General features: G+C 39.5%; 1 protein-coding gene across 2 annotated transcripts; it reads left to right on the forward strand.

Annotated features, from left to right (window-relative positions):
- On the forward strand, positions 1 to 25,641 carry LOC127635927 (M-phase phosphoprotein 9). Of its 2 annotated transcripts, none has more exons than XM_052116229.1 (24): positions 1 to 109; positions 1,796 to 2,082; positions 2,185 to 2,332; positions 3,564 to 3,653; positions 5,909 to 6,378; positions 8,844 to 8,991; positions 9,389 to 9,461; positions 9,700 to 9,785; positions 10,485 to 10,604; positions 10,684 to 11,066; positions 11,486 to 11,635; positions 13,646 to 13,733; positions 14,066 to 14,281; positions 14,368 to 14,415; positions 14,532 to 14,596; positions 18,109 to 18,210; positions 18,305 to 18,436; positions 18,770 to 18,930; positions 20,602 to 20,772; positions 20,932 to 21,052; positions 21,190 to 21,290; positions 22,136 to 22,338; positions 23,076 to 23,144; positions 24,725 to 25,641. In XM_052116229.1, the coding sequence occupies exons 2-24, from the start codon at positions 1,832 to 1,834 to the stop codon at positions 24,824 to 24,826; spliced, it is 3,498 nt and encodes a 1,165-aa protein (XP_051972189.1). In that variant the 5' UTR covers positions 1 to 109; positions 1,796 to 1,831; the 3' UTR covers positions 24,827 to 25,641. The 2 variants fall into 2 exon arrangements, with proteins under 2 accessions (XP_051972189.1, XP_051972188.1); XM_052116228.1 differs by having other exon boundaries at positions 17 to 273.
- Positions 25,642 to 25,889: the final 248 nt, after the last annotated feature.

A 25,889-nucleotide genomic window follows, 5' to 3' on the forward strand; every position in this document is an offset into this window, starting at 1 on the left:
GTGGTTAGAACGTTGGAAGGTTGAACGAGAATCTGACAGAAACGGAGAGAGCGCGCGGAACAAGAGGAAATGTCAAAATGGGAGAAGAAGTGATGATACAAAGTAACAAGTGAGTGACACAATAATATGAAGTTTTTGTCATCATAACTGTGTCTGCGCTGGATACTTTGATTGCAGCCTGTTTCATGGCTCGCGGGATGCAGCTGCAGTGGTGATGCGCGTGCTGTAAGTGTGGCGGCTGCGCGAGCGAGCGAACAGGAAGCGCCATAGCGAGTATGTATTTTGATGATATACTCACCTTTTATTACATTATAAAGGCTTTGTTTACATTTTCTATGTGAATCGTGCAACGTATGGGAAACAACACCACCTGGATTTGTTGGTAGCCAGATTTGCGTTGGATTGTATGTTATTCTGATGACATAATGTATGTATGTATGTATGTATGTATGTGTTTGTGATTTAAACGGGAAGGGCTCTTTAAGTATAACTTGCTGTTGTTCTCAATCCAAGTTTATAGGAATGAATGACATTAAAATATATACATATTTTGTCAATTGCCACGCTGAGGACTGCTTTCAAACAATGATCTGGTCAGATTTGGGGGTCCTTTTCTGGTTTTACAGCTGACTTCTTGTTTATGCCATAATTCAATGCTCTACATAATGCATTTAAGTTAAATTTAAAGGGATAGTTCACCCATAAATGACATTTCTGTCATCATTTACTCACCCTCATGCCATCCCAGATGTGTATGACCTTCTTTCATTTGCTGAACACAAACAAAGATATTTAGAGGAATATTTCAGCTCTGTAGGTCCATACAATAAAAGTGAATAGTGGACAGAACTTTGAATCTCCAAAAAGCACATGAAGGCAGCATTAAAATAATCTATATGCTTCCAGTGTTTTAATCTATGTCTTCAGATGCGGTATGATAGGTTTGGGTGAGAAACAGATCAATATTTAAGTAATTGTTTACTATCAATCTCCACTTTCACTTTCACATTCACACTTCTTACCTACTGGGCAGGGAGGAGAATTTATAGTAAATAAAGGACAGCTTTAGGGTGATTAAATGATAAAGAGAATTTACATTTTTGGGTGAACTATTCCTTTAATTGTAAAGGAATATTACATTATTTTTAATTGCTTTTTGTGATTTGTTGGAATATGTTTTTTTTCTCTGAACTAATTCATTCTTATTCTGATTATATGTTCAGTACAGGGTTCTGACCATCATTTAAAACCTGTAAATATCAGAGAATGTAACATGTTTGATGTCCAGGCTTGGAAAAGTCTTGGAATATTTAAAATAATCCTGAATGTAGGCTTCATTTTCTTTATGCAAAATATTCTCATATTGTCTTGTGCTGATATGGCATTAAATATGACCAGGACAGGGCTGTACGATTATGAAATAATCATAATTGCAGATTATTTATTTTTACTGTATATTGTAGCTGCAATTATTAATAGAACTTACATTAAAATACTTATTTTTTGGGGGGTAGCTGCATGCCATATTCTTTATTTGGGCTATGCATCAAAACAAGATAAGAACTATGTTCCTGAATTGCATTTGACACTTTTCACAATTATATAATTGCCACAGCTGTAGATTATGTTTTCAATAAAATTGCTGATTGTGTGTGCGATCTCTACAAACGAGTAATTACGAATGAAAGGAACACTCATGGAAATTCATTGGTCATGTGGGATACCTGTATGTACGACCTTTAGAAAACCCTCTGTTTTTCTTGCAGTATGTAACATGCTGTTCTCTGCTTTTCAGCGCTCGCTCACTGTCACCGCACACTGCTGTTTAAGCATGTCCACAGATGACAGCATCTCTGAGGACGTGTCCAGCTCTGTGGCTTTGAGCCATGATCAGATCAGTGCCAATGGCGGGAAAGAGAGTGAGGCTTCCATCGTCTCCTCCGAGGACACTGTGTCAGGTCTCCCCCAAGAGGAGCGATCCGCGTCACACCCCGTCCAGACCTTGGAGGGCTTCCTACAGGCGACCGAGGGGGCAAATCGACCCTCCACCACACCAGCATGCAATATTTCGAACAAAATAAGGTTTGTAGTTGCTTTATCCCGTGATGTCTTTGGAAGGACACAGCAAGTCCTCTGGGCAGTTTGAGTTCAAATGGTTCCTTCTCCTCTTGTCACATGCTTCAGGAATCTGTGTCTTCGCACTGAGGAGGAGTTCAGTTCAGGAAGAAGTCTGCCCTTTATCAACCCCAGCTCAATAGAGACCCTCAGAGCCCTTGTCCAGGAGATTCAGAGCAGTGGAGAGGCAGACCCTGAGATCTGGAAAAACTGTGAGGTACGCAGATGCTGAGAGCACACGGTCCCTCCCCAGATTTCTGGGTCATCATCTGGGGTCTCCCCCAGGAGTCCAGCTGAACAACAGTAGTCACCTAGAGGCTCAGAGCTGTGGAGAACAGACCACAATACAGCTAATCCCCACAATTCACATCAACATCATGTGCGAAATCATTTGTCTGGAGACGTTTAAATTTGTTAATGAAAATTTCACCCAAAAATGACAATTCTGTCATCAATCACTATTTTGTAGTAGTGCTGTCAAATTAAAATTAGAATATTCATAGAATAAAATAAAATTAAAAAAACACACATTTGAATGCTAAAACTGTATATTACAATTTTGGATGTGTGCCAATCAGTGATGATGACTTCAGAACGATCGTATTCTTGCGCACTGAAAGACTAGACGCAGCGCAACAAGAAGCGTTTTAAAGGTTGAAGAAGTTCTTTTTAACTTGACACGGCATCTAAAAACACACTCCTGCACGAGACCCTAAAATACTAGTAAGTGTTTACATAGAATAACAAATGGTAAACTGCAAGGTTGCAAAGCGTTCGGTGTGAACAGCCACTGGAGATCTCTGGCCGTGGCGTTGCGCTCTCTTATCAGTGTTTCTCAGATTAAGCAATGTGCTTTTAAAACGCTTTGTCAAGAAAGAGCTACATTTGGAAAAGTGCATCTCGGGATCCTCGCGTTTTGTTTCATTCTGTTGTGCTCCGTCTGTTTGAACAGTCTGTGCCGCTTCACCACCGAGTTCAGCCCAATAGCACCGCTATCTTGGAATATTACTGCCATACACAGAACTGTTATGAATGAAAAACACTTTGGTATCACAGTTATTATGAAGCTTGAGTCTGGGGTATTACCAATAACACTGTTAACATAGAAATGTCTATTAGAGCGTTTTTTCCCCTCTTGTTTGACTTTTTACTGAACATCTGGGAATATGAACCAACTAAAACGTTTTTATTTAAATACAAAATCTGTGGGGCAGTGGTGGCTCAGTGGTTGAGGCTCAGGGTTACTGACCAGAAGGTTGGGGGTTCAAGCCCCAGCACCACCAAGATTCCACTTTTGGGCCCTTGAGCAAGGCACTTAACTCCAGGTTGCTCCGGGGGGGATTGTCCCTGTAATAAGTGCACTGTAAGTCGCTTTGGATAAAAGCGTCTGCCAAATGCATAAATGTAAATGTAAAATCTTAACATTGTTTTTTCTCTCACTAAAACAGGGCCGGTGGCTACATCTCTTTCAGTTGGTAGAAAAGCAATACCAAGAGCAAATTCTTGCTCAGCAGGAACAGTACCAGTGCCAAATACAGGTATGTTTCTTAAGGAGTTGAACTGTTACCAAGTCATTGCATTCATGCTGTCAAGTATTTTGGGGCTGTGCTTTGTATTTGTTCTTAAACATGGCCCTCCATTGTGTTTAATTCGCTTGTGCTAGTTAGTCTTATGCCCGAAACATACGTGAACGCCAACACTTCTACTTATCCAAGATTGAATGTCACTGTATCTTTGCATTTAGAAATGTGTCAGAAGGCAAATTATACTGCTACTCAAGTACGTGTTGCATTCTCAGGATTGCTACAAGGGGCAACACCACAACAGTTTCAAGTATATTTCAAATATACAGTGCAAAAGTCTCTATAGGCGATTGTTTTCTCTATAGGTGAACTGATTTTTAAAGATACCTTATTTACCTTTAAATACAAACAAGAATAAGTTCTAAGAAGTGGTCGACCGATATGGGTTTTATTTTAATGGTCGATGCCGATATCCAGAGAGCAGGGCGGCCGATATATCACACAATTTAATGTAGTAAAAAACATAAACATAAAAGTGCTAAAAAATTATAATAATAAACTCTTATTTAGCACTATATTAACTCAGTTTCAAACCAAACTTTGTATAAATGAATGTATTTTAAATGGTAGATTGCAGTTTCTTCTGATTTCTGTTTAGTCATCAAATTTTAGTAAATTATTTGCACATGAAGAAATTGTTAATATACTAGGAAGAAGGAAATAGCAGTACACATGCATTTACTCAATAAATACAGAATAAAACCAATTGTACATACGGTGCATATTGAATAAGACATTTACTCATAGCACATGTGAAGCGCTTTTACCTTAAAGTTGCACCAGAGTCTCTAGCTGAGATGGGCCACTTCTATTAAAATGAATTGGAGAAATTAGAGCGCAACTGCAGCCAACTGTCAACAGATTTAGATAGGAAGTCCCGCCTTACAGGTAAAAAAGCCAATCTCCTTTTAGACATCGCCTGTCAATCAACTCGAGAATACGCTTGCGCATTAACTATTAAAGCTGGGAAAATTAGTTTTTTAGTGTAATCTGAAGTAAAGGAGCACCATTTATGATACCAGTGTTGTCAGATTTTACTGCTGATTTGAAATATGTACTTTGATCGAAGTTTTGACCAACAGTTTTGGAGATTTCTGCCTTTTCCCATTCAAGTAGATAGGAGCTGCACTGTCATGACTGGAAATAGAGAGCGTTCCAAACAGATACAGGGAACTGTTGAGGAGAGAGAGGGAGAATAAAACAGGCGAGCACTTTAACATTATGAGCTCAAACGCGTCTGCTCTGATATACAAACCGTTGAAATGACACTGTGTTGGACACCGGTCTATCATTGTAGTAACAAGATGACACGTAACAACAAAACGAGCCGTGACTGTTTGTTTACATGTCTCAGTCGCTTCACATGCAAGCAGGCAATACTTGGCGAGCTCAAGAACAAATCAGCCAAACTGAAAAAGTATCAGCAGATGCGATAATTAAAAAAGGTCAGAATATCGTCCGATTTATCGGCCTCTGCAATATATCAGTCGACCACTAGCTCTAAGGTTGTTAATTGATGGTATACGTTTCTGTCGAAGCCATCAGTCCACTTTATTTCAACTTCTTATTTTATAGCAGATTTTGTGGTGAATAACTGCACTACCCATGATCCAGTAGAGAAACATCCACCTTTCAGAGAATTGTGGCAAACTACTTGTGCAAAATGCATACATCAGCCACTCCCATGACACACTGTGAATGACGTAATAGAGAAAGATATTGCACAGGGGTAGATTGCACATTTCCAAATACTTTTTATTTTTTACATTTTCCCCTTTTCTCCCCAATTTGGAACACCTTATTCCCAATGCACTCGTAAGTTCTTGTGGTGGCATAGTGACTCGCCTCAATCCGGGTGGCGGAGGACGAATCTCAATTGCCTCCGCGTCAGATACCGTCAATCCGCTATTCTCCGCTGCATCCACGCACAACTCGCCACACGGCCCATCGACAGTGAACCACACATTATAGCAACCACGACTTTTTGGTCAACTTTAGTCTTGGTCCATTTTACATGTACACTGTTGTTTTTGGAACCCACATTTGCAATTACACAAACGTTAAAGTAAAGTAACATTAAATGAAAAAAAAAAAACAAAAAAACTCCACAGGCATATTATTTATTCTAATTGAAAGATTAAGGTAGTAAAATAAATATGTTACTAAATTGTTTGTTGTGTTTTGGGTTTCTTACACTTGTTTTTGTCCAGCTAATACAGGATGAAATCAAGGCGTTAGTTCAGTGCCAAAACCGGCAAATCAGTGCACAGGCACCCTCTCTGGACCCGCCCCTGCACACGGGTAAGAACCCCAAGCATCTAATGAACCTGCCGACCGAGAACACCTTCTTACCCTCGGCCCCGGAGCCCCTGTCACCCCCTCAGCTTACCGTTCACCCTCAGGAGAGCTCGGAGGAGGGAATGGCTACTGTCTTGAGCAGCGGCTATGGGACTCTTTCCACATTTGGATTAGAACCAGGAAGGCCCGGTTCTGCAGAAGGGAGGGATGAAGTGCTGTGGTCCCCGAACCAGCAGGACGGCAGTCTTACGCCGTCCCCCATACCTGACACAAGCCCATTGGGTCAGAACCTGCCGAGCAGAACGATTTCAGCCAATGACAAGCTCCACACGACTGCCTCAATCGCACCTAATGCACCGGCTGACAAACATAGAGTAAAAAGGTAATATTGAAGTGTTTATTGGTCACTTTGTCCTTGCCAGGTGTGATACAAAGTGACAAGCCTATCCCAAGCCAATGATATAATATAATACAGCCATGGCCAAAAGTATTGGCAGTGACATAAATGTTGTGTTTTGCAAAGTTTGCTGCTTCTGTATTTTTTAACATGTTTCTATGGTATACTGGAAAACAGTGATAAGCATTTCATGAGTTTTAAAGGCTTTTATTGGCAAAAACATTCAATATATGCAAAGAGTCAATAATTTACTGTGTTGATCCTTGTTCTTCATAACCTGCAATTCGCTCTGGCATGCTGGATATCAGCTTCTGGGCCAAATCCTGACTGATGGAGATCCATTCTTGCCTTATTAGTGCTCGGAGTTGATCACAATTTGTGGGGTTCTGCTTGTCCACTCACCTTTTGAGGATTGACCACAGGTTATCTATGGGATTAAGATCCGGGGAGTTGCCAGGCCACGGATCCAAAATTTCAATGTAATGATATCCGAGCCACTTCATTATCACTCTTGCCTTGTGACATGGTGCTCCATCATGCTGGAATATGCAAGGATCATCACCAAATTGCTCCTGGATCGTTGGGAGAAGTTGCTCTTGCAGGACATTTTGATACCATTCTTTATTCATGGCAGTGTTTTTGGGCACAATTGTGAGAGAAATCAATCCCTTGGATGAAAAGCAACCCCACACATGGATGGTCTCAGGATGCTTCACGGTTGGCACGACACAGGACTTATGGTAGTGTTTACCTTTTCTTCTTTGGACTATCGATTTTCCAGATGTCCCAAACAGTCGGAAGGGGGCTTCTTCAGAGAAAATAACTTTGCACCAGTCTTCTGCTGTCCAATCTTTGTACTTCCTGCAGAATTTCAGTATGTCCTTGATGTTTTTCTTGGAGAGAATTGGCTTCTTTGCTGCCCTTCTTGACACCAGGCCTTTGTCCAAAGGTCTTCACCTCACTGTACTTGCAGATGCCCTCACACCAACCTGCTGCCGATATTGAGCTCTGCCCTGGTGGTGACACAAGTCCGTAGCTGACTCCTCAGGAGGAGATGGTCCTGGTGCCTGCTGGACAGTCTGGGACGTCCTGAAACCTTTTTCCCTGCAGTTGAACCTCTCTCCTTGAAGTTCTTGTTGATCTGGTAAATGGTTCTTTCTGGTGCAATATTCTTTGTAGCAATTTCCTTGCATGTGAGGCCATTTTGATGCAAAGTGATGATGGCTGCGCATCTTTCTTTAGAGGTAAACATTGCGAACAAGAACACAATGATTGGAAGCACATCTTCCCTCCTTTTATAGCATCAGTCTGCTCTTATAATCCAATCAGAATGATAGAGTGATTTCTGACTAGTACTCGTTCACACTTTCCCAGGTGCTGCTGATATGATTAGTGAAATTATGTTGGCTGGTCATTTTGTGCCAGGGTCAAAAAACAGTTAAATTTGGGTTTTTGTGATAAAGTAAATGTTTTTGGCCAATGAAGCTTTTTGTAATGATTTTAAATGCATCTGATTCCATATTCTAGAAACAATGTGAATCAACACCACAACAACTGAAGCAGAAAACTTTGTGAAACACAAAATGTATGTCACCGCCAATACTTTTGGCCACGGCTGTAGTAGATACCTTATCTATACAGTAATATTCAGATATATGGGTGTTTCTTCTGGCACTTTTAGCACTGTGGGTTTCTAGAAAGTAACGCCTTGTTAAACCTTGTTAAACCACTGTCACTGTTTTTTTTTTATTTGTCTGCTAACAATGTCCCAAAGTGTATTTACTGTACATACATCACAGGAGATGTATGTCTGAAAGTCATGAGAATTCCCACCTCAGTGTCATTTCCAGCACATCTCAAATTCTTAATTGTGTTTAATAGAATTCTGTGATGGAAATTATATTTTTAAGGTTTTTGAAATAAAATGGCCTGACTCCTTTGACTTGCTGGGGCTAATTTTATAGCTAACATTTGTTGTATCCTAAATACACACAATTAAATATTATTTACACTTTTTGCATAATATGGCAAAATTATAGCTTGTTTGGAAATGACACCCAATAGAAATACTCTCAAGTGATATTTACCTTGATCTTTCTTTGCTTTCTTCAAACATCACTTGGTCAATTTGGTTAACAATTACACTAACATTTGTAACTAAAGTTTTTTTTGTTTATATGATCATAGATTTAAATGTAATAATTAGTATTTTTATTATAGATTTGAATAGTTTAATATTGAAAGTCTTGGTCTGGGATAAGACTAAAACGTTTGAAAAGTACCAAAAATAAATGAAGACACAGTAATACGTTTTTAAGTCGTTTTTAATGAGACATTCAAACTGCCCGAAGTTGAAGAATCACCCATATACAGTGTAGCATAAATAACCTTGATACTTAATTTGTGTCATAAATCATATTTGTTGTTACATTGTGTCTTACTCTATATAGTCAACCTCTGACCTCCTGGGCCCAAAGGCAAAAACACAAACAGAGAAAGAGCAGAACAGCACAAAACAGGCTGTTACGTGTGGAGGAGAGAGTTGGGAGCACAGCAGGAGCAGAATCTCCTAAGGAACACACTGATCATTTAGATGAAGTGAGCAAACACTGATACCAAGTCTGTGAACCGTAGAGATGCACAATATATCTGTGAACACATTGCTGTAGGACATTATCAATGCTCATTGGTATTGGTCGGATTAGGAAAAGATAATATCAAGGCTTATTTTTCAATCTGTGCACTAAATTAATAGCCATCTTTTCTACCGAACATTGAAATATTTATTTGATTCCTGAATTCTTGTGAAGCATGTAAAATTGTAAATGTACTGATCGACAGACAGTGTAAATGTATATGTTTAAATGTATGTTTCATACAAAGGATAAAGGATGCATAACACATGCATGAGTTTTATACTTATTTCTTGTGTGTGCATTTAAAATTGGTTTGTGACTTCACGCATCTCAACTCTGGCCTCATGTCTTCTTGTCAGCGTGGATGCAGTGCATTGTCCATGAATCCTCTGCCACTGAAGAGAAGTGACAGTCTGGTGTCTGAAGTCTCAGGTAACGTATTTCACCAAGAATCAAGCTCCACTGTTTGTGTAACAAGATAGAGAGGACTAAAGAGTGTTGCTGATCTTTTGATGTCAAGGGAGTTGCTGTGTGTAACATTACATTTAAAGAGATTTAAAAATAATTTGATCTGAATCACTTTGGTTTAAAGTGATTTATTTTTACTGTAAATTTGCTGTTGAAGACATGATGCCGTTACTGTTCACAGTCTTACAATTGATTTTTTTAGGTCTCTCTTACTGGAAGCTGGATGAGAGTGAGCTCTACCGCCCCCTACCTGACAACTTTGAAAGTGGTTCCTTTAGCCTAATGCAGGTAATCAATGTTATAGTAATAGTTCATCCAAAATTAAAATTCACTGTCATGTTGTTCCAAACCTTTTAAAGGGATAGTTCCCCCAAAAATGACAATTCTCTCATCATTTACTTACCCTCATGCCATCCCAGATGTGTATGACTTTCTTTCATTTGCTGAACACAAATGAAGATTTTTAGAAGGATATCTCGGCTCTGTAGGTCAGTACAATGCAAGTGAATGGTGACCAAAATGGTGAAGCTCCAAAAAGCAAATAAAGGCAGCATAAAAGTAATCCAGACAACTTTGGTGGTTAAATCCATGTCTTCAGAAGTGATATGATATGTGTGGGTGTGCAACAGAACTTTATTTAATGCCTTTTTTTTATTTATTTATTTTTTTACTATAAATTCTCCTCTCTGCTCAGTCAGCCTCCACTTCACATTCACTTTTACATTCTTATTCTGTTTTTGGTGATTCACACTCTTCCTGCATATCGGGGGGGGGGGTGGGGTTGGGGTGTGAGTAAATCATGAGATAATCCCTTTCTTTGCTTCAATCAAATCCTAATGGGTAAATCAAGCCCCAACCCCTACGCTATCTCCCACTATTCTGTTTCAATTGGAAATGCATCACATTGCGGAAGTCAAACGCTGTGTGAATGTTGTTTCATGTCTTTTAAATGTAATCTAAGTGCAGTTCTGTCTCTGTTGCACACAGACCCCAGAAGAGAACCGCCTCTCTCTGTCTCTGCGTGAGATCTACCACAGCAAGCAGAGAACAGATCCCAAAGGCCATGAGTGTGACTCCTTAATCAACTCCTCCATCTCCTCCCCTCAGGTCAGAGCAGAGCTAATTAACACAATTATTAAGCAGAAAAGATGTGGAGTGGTTCCTCACCTGTTGCTATCTCACCCAGGTGTTTACTCTCGACACGGTGCATATGAAACACTCTGACTGCACGTCAGGCTTCACGTCTCCGTCGCACTTCAGCAGTCCATCTGCACAGGCCCGCCCCTGTGCTGGTAGCAGCGGAGCGCATGTCAGTCCGGACTCCATGGGTGTGCGCAGCCACAGTGACACCGACTGCATCTCCAACGCCAGCAGTCTGTCTGCGCAGCAGGCACCTGACTGGACGCTCCGAACTAACCAGGCCAACAGCGAGGACGACGGCAGCCACACTGCCACGGTCACCGTGCAGCCCAGAGGGCCGTCCGCTCACGAGAACAGAAGCAGTTCGGGATCAGGCACTGGGAGGCTGGAGGGAACGACCTCGCTGGAAGATCCAGTGGTTCTCTCACTGTAAGTACGAGTCCTTAAAATCACTTTAAAGCAACACTGCAGATGTTAAGAGCTTCTTTAACATGGGTTTAAAGGGATAGGCTACCCAGAAATGATCATTCTTTCATAATTTACTCTGTCTGAGACGTTAGGCAGAATGTTAAACTCAGTCACCATTCACTTGTATTGTGCTGTATATAAAAAAGATGCAATGAATTGTCACATTGGATATATGTACATACTGTATGTGACATTATGGAAGAAAATAAAGTAAATTTTTGTTATGTTGTTTTTAACCCTGCTCTGTGTCCGTATTCATACATTTTGACCTGTTCTTTACTAAATGATTTACCTGTAGAATAATCGTGACTACTGATCCGAGGTCAGCCGTTCCAGTGCTGTCACGCTAACTCCTCTTTTAAATGGTCTTTTCTTGTTAGGTTGAGACAAAACCTTAGAGAGAAGAATGCTCGGCACATAGCAGATCTCAGAGCATACTACGAGGCCGAGATCAGTGCTCTGAAAGAGAAGCTGGACCTGGTGAATTTACCGGCCGACATGGAGAAAAGCAACCAGATCTTACTTGAGAGGTGAGAGAACAGACTCATGGCTCATCGGTAACATTGGTGACCATATCAGTTTCAGCCACGTTTTGTCTTGTTTTTAAGCTGGCTTGTTTAAAATTCTGTATTGATGCTTTTGCGTGATGCGTATGAAAAACACATATAGACAAAATACTGTAGTATAAATTACTAAGTCTACTTTTGCAGTATCAGCCATTATTAATTTTCTTTTAGATTAGCAATAAAATAAATAATAACATGTTAAATCAGTGCAATTAATTATATATAAAAAAAACACAGTGTTAAAATTTTTTAAGCAATTAATCATGTCCCTGGACCATAATAATATTTCTACCATCAGAGCAATTCAAGATTGAAGTACCACCTGTTTTCAGCAGGGGGCAGTAAGCAAAACACCAGCTGTTTAGACAACAAACCTCACTCAATGACAGCACAAGATAATGATGCGACATTACATTTAAACACAACTGGACAGAGTGCTATTCTGAATGCAGGGATCTCAAGATGTTTCGAACTATGTTTAACTTGACACAACAACCTTAAAACAGTGTTTATGGTGCCTGGGTAGCTCAGCGAGTATAGACGCTGACTACCACCCCTGGAGTTGCAAGTTTCAAACCAGGGCATGCTGAGTGATTCCAGCCAGGTCTTCTAAGCAACCAAATTGGCCCGGTTGCTAGGGAAGGTAGAGTCACATGGGTTAACCTCTTCATGGTCACTATAATGTGGTTCGCTCTCGGTGGGGCGCGTGGTGAGTTGATGCCGCGGAGAATAGCGTGAAGCCTCCACGCGCGCTATGACTGAGATTCGTCCTCTGCCATCGAGTCACTACGCCAACACGAGGACTTGGAGCTCATTGGGAATTGGGCATTCCAAATGGGGAGAATATTTTTTTCAATCCGAAAGAGGGCCTTTCTTAATTAATTAATCGGCATGTCATGTAACTAATTAAATACAAAAATGTAATCGATTGACAGCTCTAATATATATAACAACCGCCGATAAATATCGGCTGAGTATTGTTGAGCGCGGGTTCTACCGGCCAGTGGCTAAGGTTGCCACCTCGGCCCTGGACAATTCCTGGACACCTGATCAATGACCGGAAAACATATTGCTGGCCATTGTACATGAAATAAAACATATTATTGATGAATGTTTATATGGAAATGGTTGCATATATAGCAAATAGTTCAATCAAACAATAACATCAATACGCTCAAAAACATATTTGTGACAAGGAGGAGGGCGGGGCAGCGGTGATATGGCTCCCAATATGGCTATTCAGCCGAGGAGCTACAGGCAGCTGCCCTGTATGCGTTTATGTTTTTGTGTTTTTGTGTTTGAGTTTATTAAAACATTACTTTGATGCTTCGTCCGGTTCCCGCCGCCTCCTTTCCATTGAACACTTTTACAATAGTTTAGCCTATTTTTAAGATTACATCATTTTATTTTAGATATGTTATGAAATTGAAACGTTTATATCTTAATATAGTCATACTATCTCAATCATCCGAACAAACTGGTTCACAGAAATTTATCAGACGTTCTTATGAATGCATTTGATTTTCCTCCTTGCATAGTGTGCTTATAAACAAGGATTCATATGTCTGAACGCACTGTGAAAAGACAGCCATTGTACAAAGGTGCCTTGAATTGTTCCTGACAACTCGGGGCACCTTTCTCACTTCCTGTGAATATATTCAAATTCTGGGGCGATCCTGGAAAAACTCTGGACAGGTTGCAACCCTAATATCGGCACATCCCTAATATGTGTTATTGGTCATACCTCATCTACACATCTCATAAGAAAATGAATCATACTAATAGCTACTGGGTTTTCTGTAGCATATTAGTGAAAGTCAATTATAAGCAACTGTGGGAACTAGTACTGCATGATCACATCAGTACAGTGAGTGTAGTGACATCTGGTGTTCTGCTGTAACAGACGATAAACACTCTGTCATCAGTTTAGTCTGATGAACTCTTGACTGATAGTGTTTGATCATGGTTTTGCAGATGTCAGCACCTGGAACGAGCGTTAACAGAGGCGAGCACACGCATCAGAGAGCTGGAGATGAGAAACCGTCTCTTGGAGAGGCAGCTGGTATGATCCATGTAGTCTGCAAAATTACATAAATTGTATGCAAGGACTTTAAAGGAGCCATATCATGCAAAACAGGATTCATATACTACAGTATGTAGAAGTACACAATACAAAACTTATTTCCCAGTCCAACCAGGATATTTATGACCACCCACATTTACATATCAACACCTTCAGCTACTTGTCCTGCAGAAATATATATAAAATGATTTTTAAGTTATATTAATAAGCATGAACAGCTGTAAGAATCATAGAACAGGTAATGGACATTCTTTGGTCATAATATATAGGAACCCTGTATGAACCATGATGTTTGTGTGTTTGTGGTCCAGATGGAGTGGCCAGGACGTTACGATGCAGCGAGCGCCACAGTCCAGTCGCTACAGCAGCGGTTAGAAGAGACCAAACACAGCAGCCGAGAGAAAGACGTCACCGTGACCAAACTGAAGAACCGCCTGTGTCAACTGGAGGAAGCCTTCCAGAAAGCCTGTAAAGAGGTGGATGAGAAGGAGGCACGCATGATGAAAGAACACAAGATGCTGCAGGATGTGAGCTGCTCGCACAATACCTTTAACTTCCTGCATGCTGCTTTATTAGGCCGTAAATTTGATGATGTTCCTTTCTCTTTTTGTAGCTGTTGCACGAGTATGATTCATTGAGGAAGGAACATGAAGGAACTAAGGTGAGATCTGTTTTTATCTGTCATGACATAAATCAGTGTAATATTTTATTTATTTTTTATTGTTTTAGAAAATACGTGCTAATGTAAAATCATATAATCATTATTTTTCTCAACAGGACAAGTTGGTCTCAACTGAAAATAAGCTCTTTGATGCCAATGAACAAATATGTGAACTGAAAAGGTACTGAAATCATACTCATTTTGTAAATATTTACTTATTAATGTTTAAATCTAAGATCCTGAGTATCACCACATTAACTATTATTTTAGTATAATTCTACAAATACATTTCCTCAGTATTATAATACTAATATTATAATTATAATAAATATGTCAATATAGTTTGATCATTCTAAATTTATTGTAAAATATTATTATATAATTTAATTAAATAGACATTAAATAGACATTTTATTATAATAAAATTATATCAATATTATAATACTAATATTATTATTACAATAAATAATTATTATAATTTAGTCATTTTATATTTATAATATTATAATACAATAATGATAAATATATCAAAATATATCAATATTACAATACTAATATTATCATTATAACAAATTTGTCATAGTCATATATTTATTAAATAAATAAATAATTTTAAAGTTCTTAATATGTAAATCTGGTTGTGCTGCAACAAAAATAGGGGGCCTGGGTAGATCAGCGAGTATTGACAATGACTATCACCCCTGGAGTCGTGAGTTCGAATTCAGAGCGTGCTGAGTGACTCCAGCCAGGACTCCTAAGCAACTAAATTGGCCCGGTTGCTAGGGAGGGTAGAGTCACATGGGGTAACCTCCTTGTGGTCTCTATAATGTGTTTCTCACTCTCGGTGGGGCACGTGGTGAGTTGTGCATGGATGCCGCAGAGAATAACATGAAGCCTCCACACGCACTATGTCTCCGCGGTAATGCACTCAACAAGCCACGTGATAAGATGCGCGGATTGACGGTGTCAGACGCGGAGGCAACTGAGATTCGTCCTCCGCCACCCGGATTGAGGCGAGTCACTACACCACCACAAGGACAAAAAAAGAGAAAATTTTGAAAAAGAGAAATAATTTTATTATAGTAAAATTATATGAATGAATTACATCAATGTTATAATAATACTAATATTAAAAGTATGTTACATTTATAAATGTTGTCATATTTTAGTCATTATACAGAATTTATTTAATTATATTATAATAATGATTTATATTAAACTATTAAACTATTTAATAGTTTAATATTATAAACTATTAAACTATTAAACTATAACTACGGACTACAAACGGAATAAAGACTCCGCTGTGAACACCGCTGCATCTCTCCCGGACGAACTTAATACATTTTATGCTCGTTTCGAGGACAACACCACCGCCCTCGCGGAGAGAGTATTCGCGGCTGACGCTACAGAGGTTGATTCACTCTCCGTCTCTGTTGTGGATGTAACCCGATCCTTCCGACGGGTGAACATCCGTAAAGCTGCGGGTCCAGACGGCATTCCGGGCCACGTCATCAGAGCGTGTGCGAATCAACTGGCTGGTGTTTTTACGGACATTTTCAATCTGTCCCTCTCCCTGTCTGTAGTCCCCACATGCTTCAAAACATCAACCATTGTGCCTGTACCGAAGCAAGCCACAATCACTTGCTTAAATGACTGGCGTCCTGTTGCTCTGACCCCCATCATCAGCAAATGCTTCGAGAGGTTAATCAGAGATTACATCTGCTCTGTTCTGCCCCCCTCTTTGGACCCATTGCAGTTTGCCTACCGCAACAACCGCTGCACTGATGATGCCATTGCATCTACGCTACACACTGCTCTCTCCCATCTGGAAAAAAGGAACACATATGTGAGAATGCTGTTTGTAGACTACAGCTCAGCATTCAACACCATAGTGCCCTCCAAGCTTGATATGAAACTCCGGGCTCTGGGCTTAAACGGCTTGCTGTGCAGCTGGATCCTGGATTTCCTGTCAGGCAGACGTCAGGTGGTTAGAATGGGCAGCAACATCTCCTCATCACTGACCCTCAACACTGGAGCCCCGCAGGGCTGTGTTCTCAGCCCACTCCTGTATTCACTGTACACACATGACTGTGTGGCAACACATAGCTCCAGTGCCATCATTAAGTTTGCTGACGATACGACGGTGGTAGGTCTGATCACTGACAATGATGAAAGAGCCTACAGAGAGGAGGTGCACACTCTGACACGCTGGTGTCAGGAGCACAACCTCTCCCTCAACGTCAGTAAAACCAAGGAGCTTGTGGTGGACTTCAGGAGGAAAGACGCAGTACACAGCCCCATCACCATCAATGGAGAGCACCGGTAGAGAGAGTCAGCAGTTTCAAGTTCCTCGGTGTCCACATCACTGAAGAACTCACATGGTCTGTCCACACTGAGGCCGTTGTGAAGAAGGCTCACCAGCGCCTCTTCTTCCTGAGACGGCTGAGGAAGTTTGGAATGAACCAACACATCCTCACACGGTTCTACACCAGCACTGTAGAGAGCATCCTGACTGGCTGCATCACCGCCTGGTACGGCAATAGCACCGCCCACAATGGCAAAGCACTGCAAAGCCCTGCAAAGGGTGGTGCGAACTGCCAGACACATCATCGAAGGTGAGCTTCCCTCCCTCCAGGACATATACACTAGGCGGTGTGTGAAAAAAGCTCGGAGGATCATCAGAGACTCCAGTCACCCGAGTCATGGGCTGTTCTCACTGCTACCATCAGGCTGGCGGTATCGCAGCATCAGGACCCGCACCAGCCGACTACATGATAGCTTCTTTCCCCAAGCAATCAGACTTTTGAACACTTGATCTATCAGGATCAATAATTAGCACTGCACTTTATTCATCTATAATCTCACACTGGACTGTCAACATATTCTCCTCAATATACTACTTCATACATATATATATATATATATATTTCATATACTCCTACTTATTGTATTGTATATTGTGTGTATTGTTTACTGTACATTGTATATAATTATTGTGTTGTGTAAGTATGTGTACATTTGATTTGTAAATTGTTTTGTGTAAGTATGTTGTTTACTGTAATTGGTATATGTCTCGTCACTGTCATGACTGCTATGTTGCTCGGAACTGCACACAAGAATTTCACCTACTGTTGCACTTGTGTACATGGTAGTGTGACAATAAAGTGATTTGATTTGATTTGATTAAACCATTATTTTTAGTGTAATGACATAATTACACTAATACTAATTAACAACATGTATTTAATGTATTATATGTTTGGTGGTGCTGCTTGTAAATACAATTGTATTTGTATTATTACTGTATCAAATTGTATTTGTATTATTACTGTATTACTGTATCTTTGTAATTAATTAAAAAAATAATAAATTGTGATTTTCTTAGTATGTTTTTATGTTATTTTATTATAATGAAATAAAATAAATGAATTACATCAATATAATAATAATACTAATATTATAAGTACATTAAATGTATAATTTTAGTCATATATTTTTTTCATTATATTTTAATAATGATAATAAAAATTTTATTTATATTTAACCAGTATGGTACATTTCACTAACATAATTACACTACTACAAATTAAGAGCATGTATTAAGTGGTGCTGCTTGTAAATACAGTTTGTTAATATTATTATTATTGTAATTAATTAATTTACTTAGATTTTCTTTGTATTATATTGTAGGGTGGTGTCTAAGCTGGAATCTCAGATCAGACAGCTACAGCATGAGAATCAGGCTAAATCACGTCAGTCTGTCCACAGTTACTCACAGCCCTCCGGAGCGGGGTACAAAACACACCACAAACATAACACACGTTAATTTGCTCCTGAAAACCTACTTTTAAACTGACACTTACAAAACGAATCTTTATCTTTGTAGATTGTTCCATCACCCTGATCTGCTGCTTTCGCCGAGTAAAAGAGAACGAGGTGTTGAATTTAGCATAAGGAACGGTGCTGGTCTCAGGGTTGAACAGACATCTGGATCATCCTCTGACAGAACAACCAGAGGGTACTGCACAGATTTCTATTAATACACCATGAATGAATGTCACATAAAATATAATATAATCAAAAAGACAAACACACACACACACTGGTGTTGGGCAGCTGCCCGTAAATCTCTCTCTCTGTCGCACTGCCTTCTCCGGTCGGCCTTTATCCCTCTCGGAGGCTTGATTTGCCTGATTAGGGGCCGGGAGGGTAGCATCACGACCCGGCCCCGTCCTCCGAATTAATTCAGCATGCTCAGTATATGTTATAAACTTCTGCACAATCATATTCTCAAAGTATGCTTTGCGTTTTCACTTTGAGATTCTAAACTTACATCAATCTCTATCTCCAGACGGGTGTCTCCTCCACAGAGAGAGCAGAATCAGGACCACTCTGAGGAGCAGAGGAAGAGAGATGTTCCCCTGACGCCCATGATGAAGGCCCTGATTCAGATGGAGGACACTAAAGCCACAGAGGGACGAGCTCTGTCCAACACCAAATGCACTTCCTCTAGTATGTCACAAAAGACTGCTTAATAAAACTGCATGTGAGACTAGTTGAGAAAAAACATATTTGAGTGGTTTTATTAGTGTGAGAGAGTGCCTTGTGCTCTCATTAAATATTACACTGATTTTAAACACACCAGTGACATTATTTATGTCACTGGTGTGTCCAGGTGAAGTCTTAGTATTTTTTTAACAGTCCAATTCAAGTCCCTTTTTGTAACAATTTTCTATATAGCGCACATTAGGTTTATAAACCCTGTTGCAGTAGAATTAATTTCATATATTTGAAAAAAAGTATAATTTCTAACAATTTCCAAGTGATTAAATCACACTTCTGATTGCAGCCCTGAGATCTTATGTCTCTAATTTGAGGTCTAAGTCATGTCAGAATGATCGTATTTACGAGTTGAGAGAATATGAACGACACCACCAAGTCATAATTATGAGTGTTCGTGTCGAATTTGAGTATCATGGCGGGAGCAAATTTTTATTGGTAATAATTAAGTTTTACTTGTGGATTTTGACTGTGCAGTTTAGCTTTTAGGGATTTTTTTTGTACCGTTAATGAAGAATAACAATAAAGCTTGCCAGAAAATAAGACCCATTTATCTGGTTTATGGAGCAACAAAACTATATTTTCCATCATTATATGAAGCAGCATGAAAATGTTAAAATAGATAAATCATCAATTACACACTTAATGTGCATCTTTGCTCTTCATTGTGTTGCATTGCTGCTATAAAGTTTTCCGTCATTGCCTGTAAGTGAAAAAGAGAGAAACAATTATGAAATTGCAAAGCGGGCCTGTTCCCTTTGACTAAAATGACTAAAACACACATCACATCATATTTACGATCTCCGACCTAGGAGTCAATTTTTTGTGACTTAAAGGAATAGTTCACATAATTCAAAAATGTCTCTCATTATATACTCACCCTCATGCTGTCCCAAACTTGTAAGACTTCTTTCTTCTTTGGAACACAAACAAAGATATTTTGAAGAATGTACGAGGTGTTTTTGTCCATACCTTGTAAGTCAATGGGGTCCAAAACTTTCAAACTCTAAAATAAAGGCAGCATGAAACTAATCCAGTGGTTTAATCCATGTCTTCAGAAGTGATCCAGTTGGTTTTGGGTGAGAACAGACCTAAATAGAACTGCTTTTTCACCATACATCTTGCCATTGCAGTCTCTAGTTACGATTATGGTTTAAAGCTCGATTACACTTCCTAGTGCTTGACGCATGCACAGAGCAGTAGATGGCGCTATATGAAGTGGAATCGAGTTTGAAATCATGATCACCAAGGAGACTGCTGATGTCAAGGTTTATAGTGAAAAGGGAGTTATTGGTCTGTTCTTGCCCAAAACTGATTGGACCACTTCAGAAGACATGGATATAACCAATGGATTACTTTTATGCTGCATTTATGTTCTTTTTGGAGCTTCAAAGTTCTTGTCATGGTTCACTTGCATTGCATGTATATATTTACATCATATCTCCATTAAAACAACTTAGTTTGTGTTTTGTGGAAGAATGAAATTCATACAAATTTGAGATTACATAATGGCGAGTAAATGATGAGAGAATTATAATTTTTGGGTCTAAAACTCAGTTTCCTTCTCTAGTTGGCACTGGTTTCCAGTCATTGTTTTATTTTGTTAATGTTTGTGTGTTTCAGGATTTTCTAGGAGGAGGCCTACAGTGGCTTTTGTGGAGAATTCTGTGAGGGAATCACTGCAGGAGCGGAGTGAAGCCGTGCTGAGGTCCCAGAGGAGTCTCTCTCCTGAGGGCCACAGGTCATCATCTCTGCCCCCCAGGGCACAGAGACCACTTCCTATCTCCACACCTAGTGAGTGACCCTCCCTAACCAGTCTAACGTGCTTTTCATCCGCTAGACAAATATCTAGTATGTGAGTCGTGGTAGTGCCTATTCTCATTTACAAAAGTTCTGCTTTCAAAATGACTCATTAAAGTCAAACTAAAGGTAAAATATTTGTTTTTATGTTAGCAAAGAGAGACACATTACTTGTGCCTCTCTCAGCCAAGTCCAGTCCTAAACGCTGCCCTACAGAGAACTTCTCCACTGCATTCGGTCACCCTCTTCCATCTCAAGAGCACATGCAGACCAGGTAACGGTTCTAAATCTGTCCTGCCATCTGATTCACTAAATATCCTCTCTGAAAGCCTCTCTTGGATAAATATCAATAATGTCAATGATTCTGATGTTCTCACTTCTGATGTACCGCCTTCTGTGTTGTTTTTGTAGGTTTGATGTAGTTTTTGATCGACATGGCGTCAGTTCCTCTTTGCCGTCCCATCCAAGCCCGAGAAAGAGGCTGCAGTTTAGGTCGACTGAGAGACCAGAAGGTATTGTGGCTTTTTACTCTCATCTTCAGGCATCAATATATTTTCAAAATCTACTTAAAGGTATAGTTCACCCAAAAATGTAAATATTGTCATCATTCACTTATCCTCAGTCCACCATTCACTTTTATGAAATGATGAAATGATGCCAGAAAGCCACAGTGATTATTCGTGTAGTCATTAGTGACTACAGTGATTGCTCAGACATTTTTCAAAAGAAAATTTGATTATATGGAAATGTCTCAAACTTCATATCTTGTGAATAATAATAAAACGTATTGCTCATTAAATCTCATCTGGTGAAAAATATAGCCTATAAAATAGCTGAAAGGAATATTCTGTGTTCAATACAAGTTAAGCTCAGTCGACAGCATTTGTTGCATAATGTTGATTATCACACAAATGCATTTTGACTAGAATTCATTTCTTAAAAAAAAAAGCAAAAATTGAGGTTACAGTGAGGCACTTACAATGGAAGTGAATGGGGCCAATTTTTCGAGGGTTTAAAGCTTATAATTGTATTATAATTATTCTGCTTAAAACTGTATTATTTGAGCTGTAAAGCTGTTTAAATCATCATTTTGGGTTTAAGGGTTTGATGACATTACGTTGTCAATTGTAAAAGTTGTAAAACTGGCTATAACTTTACACAGAAAAGGTTCAAAAGTGATTTAATCACACTAAAATCATGTTCACACGCATATTAATTTTGTCTTGTGGCTAAAGGTTTTGAAAATTTGCCCCATTCACTTCCACTTTGCTTACAAACAAACGCAATTCTTTTGCTTCCTTGTAAGCTCTGGTATTTCCTCCAGGAAGTGCTGATCTGGTGTGAATTTCCTCCTCAGGTAGCGTTCAGTCCAGTGTGTGCTCGTCTGAGGCTGCAGAGAGCAGCGGGTCTGAAGAGCATGCGGCCGCACACAGCTGGCAGGAACAGGAAATTGGCATGGCAGATGCTGGTGAAGACACGCCCCTCTCTTGTCAGCTGCGAGTTCAGTCGTTGGCCGACGCTGAACGCCTCTTTGATGAGCTCACACAGGAAAAGCAGCAGGTGATGGGGGGATATTTCAGATAGTTAGTGTACTTGGATGAGAGTTATTCTACGAGAAATGTCACAATCCATGCCTGAGCAATTACAAATTCATGATTGAGAATAAAAAGTTGCACCACAATTCTAGGGTGTTCAAAATATTAAAATATAACATCATCTCACATTACTGCAGCAATAAAAACATGCAGCTTTGAAAGGTATATTCTTTGTATTGAGCCAAGAGCCCCTCCTCCCCTCGCAGTCGGCGGTCATTACAAAACAACACACACAAATAATAGAAAAAAATTAAATATGGAATATGCCATGTATTGAGAAATGCATTGAATGGATAGACATTTTGAAAAATGTTGCAAATTGCTGTGCCATTAAGTAAGTATTTTTATACAGCAGATCTGTACGTTCTAAGCTAACAAATGTTTCTGCTTGTAAGTTGAAAAGTAAACCTCATCAAATAGAAATTGTGTGCATGGCTTTAAAATGCGTGAGTGTTTGCACACCATGTGAATAAATGCCAGCGCTTGTTTTTGCAGTGGACCTCAGCAACATTACATAACCGCCTTTATAGTGCTGCATGTGAATCAGTTCTATTTTTAGATCAGGCTTTCCTTTTACCTATTCATGCTGAGAAGTGCTAATTCAAAACCCTGTTGTTCAAGCTCAGCTTGCATCAGTGATGGCTTCAGCAGTATGCTGAGTGCTGTGACGTCTAAATGTATTTATTTATTTATTTTCCACAGATTGAATCAGCGTTGAGCAGGTTTCCAGGCGCCGGGGCCCGTGTAACATTGCAGACCAGGCTAGACGAGGTGAGAAAACAATTGCTTTGCATTCAGATCCATATATATAGTGCTGGGCGGTATGACCGAAATCTTACAGGATTTCACAGTATCGACATTTTATAGAAATGCTTCTGTTTTTCATTTAATTTAAAAGGGCTTTTTAAATCAGGCTTTTGAATCACAGATATCCAGTGTGATCACTCACAATATACAGTAGTCATTTTTGCAGGAAATTCAACCTTTGAACTGTTTTATATATTACATTATCATTTAGTTAAGCCTCTTATATATATATATATATATATATATATACACTCACCTAAAGGATTATTAGGAACACCTGTTCAATTTCTCATTAATGCAATTATCTAATCAACCAATCACATGGCAGTTGCTTCAATGCATTTAGGGGTGTGGTCCTGGTCAAGACAATCTCCTGAACTCCAAACTGAATGTCAGAATGGGAAAGAAAGGTGATTTAAGCAATTTTGAGCGTGGCATGGTTGTTGGTGCCAGACGGGCCGGTCTGAGTATTTCACAATCTGCTCAGTTACTGGGATTTTCACACACAACCATTTCTAGGGTTTACAAAGAATGGTGTGAAAAGGAAAAACATCCAGTATGCGGCAGTCCTGTGGGCTGAAAATGCCTTGTTGATGCTAGAGGTCAGAGGAGAATGGGCCGACTGATTCAAGCTGATAGAAGAGCAACTTTGCCTGAAATAACCACTCGTTACAACCGAGGTATGCAGCAAAGCATTTGTGAAGCCACAACACGCACAACCTTGAGGCGGATGGGCTACAACAGCAGAAGACCCCACCGGGTACCATCTCATCTCCACTACAAATAGGAAAAAGAGGCTACAATTTGCAAGAGCTCACCAAAATTGGACAGTTGAAGACTGGAAAAATGTTGCCTGGTCTGATGAGTCTCGATTTCTGTTGAGACTTTCAGATGGTAGAGTCAGAATTTGGCGTAAACAGAATGAGAACATGGATCCATCATGCCTTGTTACCACTGTGCAGGCCGGTGGTGGTGGTGGTGTAATGGTGTGGGGGATGTTTTCTTGGCACACTTTAGGCCCCTTAGTGCCAACTGGGCATCGTTTAAATGCCACGGCCTACCTGAGCATTGTTTCTGACCATGTCCATCCCTTTATGGCCACCATGTACCCATCCTCTGATGGCCACTTCCAGCAGGATAATGCACCATGTCACAAAGCTCGAATCATTTCAAATTGGTTTCTTGAACATGACAATGAGTTCACTGTACTAAAATGGCCCCCACAGTCACCAGATCTCAACCCAATAGAGCATCTTTGGGATGTGGTGGAACAGGAGCTTCGTGCCCTGGATGTGCATCCCACAAATCTCCATCAACTGCAAGATGCTATCCTATCAATATGGGCCAACATTTCTAAAGAATGCTTTCAGCACCTTGTTGAATCAATGCCACGTAGAATTAAGGCAGTTCTGAAGGCGAAAGGGGGTCAAACACAGTATTAGTACGGTGTTCCTAATAATCCTTTAGGTGAGTGTATATTGCTGTGAATTCAATTCCATAAATCCAAATGATTTTTTGCCTATTTCCTTTTCTTTGCCTCCCAGGTTTCATTGGAGAATCGCCTAGAAAAGGTGAACCGTGACCTGGGATTCATCCGCATGACTTTGAAACGATTCAACATCCTTCGGTCCTCAGCCCACATCTAGTCAGCTGCCACTGCGGACTGTCTGTTATGAATTACGATTACATTCAGTGGCTTTCTTAATCCTGGACCATATGAATTATCATTACAAATATTATAATGGAATATTCAAAAGCGCCACTGTACAGATTCCAATGTGTACATTCAGTAAATATTTCTACTTTTGTATTTGTAGGATCTATTTTATTACATGCTGAACATGCTCCAAAGTATATTTTAATAATTTCTAGATTTGTAAATGCATTTGACTTTTTTATGTCACAGAAATATGGAAAATGTATGCTCAACTCATGCAGGTTAATGATGTGTATATATAGTATTTGTATTTTCTTTTATTGCTGCTGATCTAAATGAATGGCAAAAACGTAGTGCTGCAGGGCAGTTCATTTGCAGTATATGTTTTAATTCACATTCATTCCACATTGTCTTACAGTAAATGACACTCGAAAAGAAGTTTGGCTTTTACACTTCGGTTTCATCGTTTGTGGCATGTTCATTAATTTGTTCTGTAATAACATTGCCTGTGACATGTGAGCAGAGAATGATAATATGCATCTGGCAATGGAATGAGTTGAGTTGCCTTGTTGAAATCATCTCGCACAAAGAAAAACTCAAACCTGCGTACTGTTTACACGTTAAGTTCAAAGGAAGATCTTTGACATTTTGAAATGCAACAAGCACAGGATGTACTGCTTACTTTGATGCATGAAATCCTCTCTGCTTTTCCATTTTTAGCTGTTGAAATTTAATTTTTTCCCCTGTTGCTCACAAAATCTTTTTAACCGTTGCACTTAAATGTTCCACAATTAAAACTGCATACTGAGTAATGTGTTTGGAAAACAATGTATTGTTCTAGTCATTAATATTTCATGACATTTAGACTGTTAAGAGATTCCTGTTTGCTCAGTTCATTAATTATTATAGGAGTCTGAGTGTACATTAATCTGAACTGTTCAGATGTTACAGGAATAGTTCACCCCAAAAGGAAAATCACTTCTAGATGTAAGCAAAGAAGTTGCATCTATTGTGAACATGCCAGATTTGAACGTACAAAAGTAATAGTTCAG

Source organism: Xyrauchen texanus, chromosome 43 (assembly GCF_025860055.1).
Source record: "Xyrauchen texanus isolate HMW12.3.18 chromosome 43, RBS_HiC_50CHRs, whole genome shotgun sequence".
NCBI classification, from domain to species: Eukaryota; Metazoa; Chordata; class Actinopteri; order Cypriniformes; family Catostomidae; genus Xyrauchen; species Xyrauchen texanus.

What these genes read in the sequence shown, in the direction of transcription:
- LOC127635927 (XM_052116229.1), top strand. Translation starts at nt 1,832, where the DNA reads ATGTCCACAGATGACAGCATCTCTGAGGACGTGTCCAGCTCTGTGGCT. An exon ending in CACCAAATGCACTTCCTCTA is followed by an intron (nt 18,931 to 20,601) that starts GTATGTCACAAA and finishes TGTGTGTTTCAG; the next exon opens with GATTTTCTAGGAGGAGGCCT. An exon ending in CAAGAGCACATGCAGACCAG is followed by an intron (nt 21,053 to 21,189) that starts GTAACGGTTCTA and finishes TTGTTTTTGTAG; the next exon opens with GTTTGATGTAGTTTTTGATC.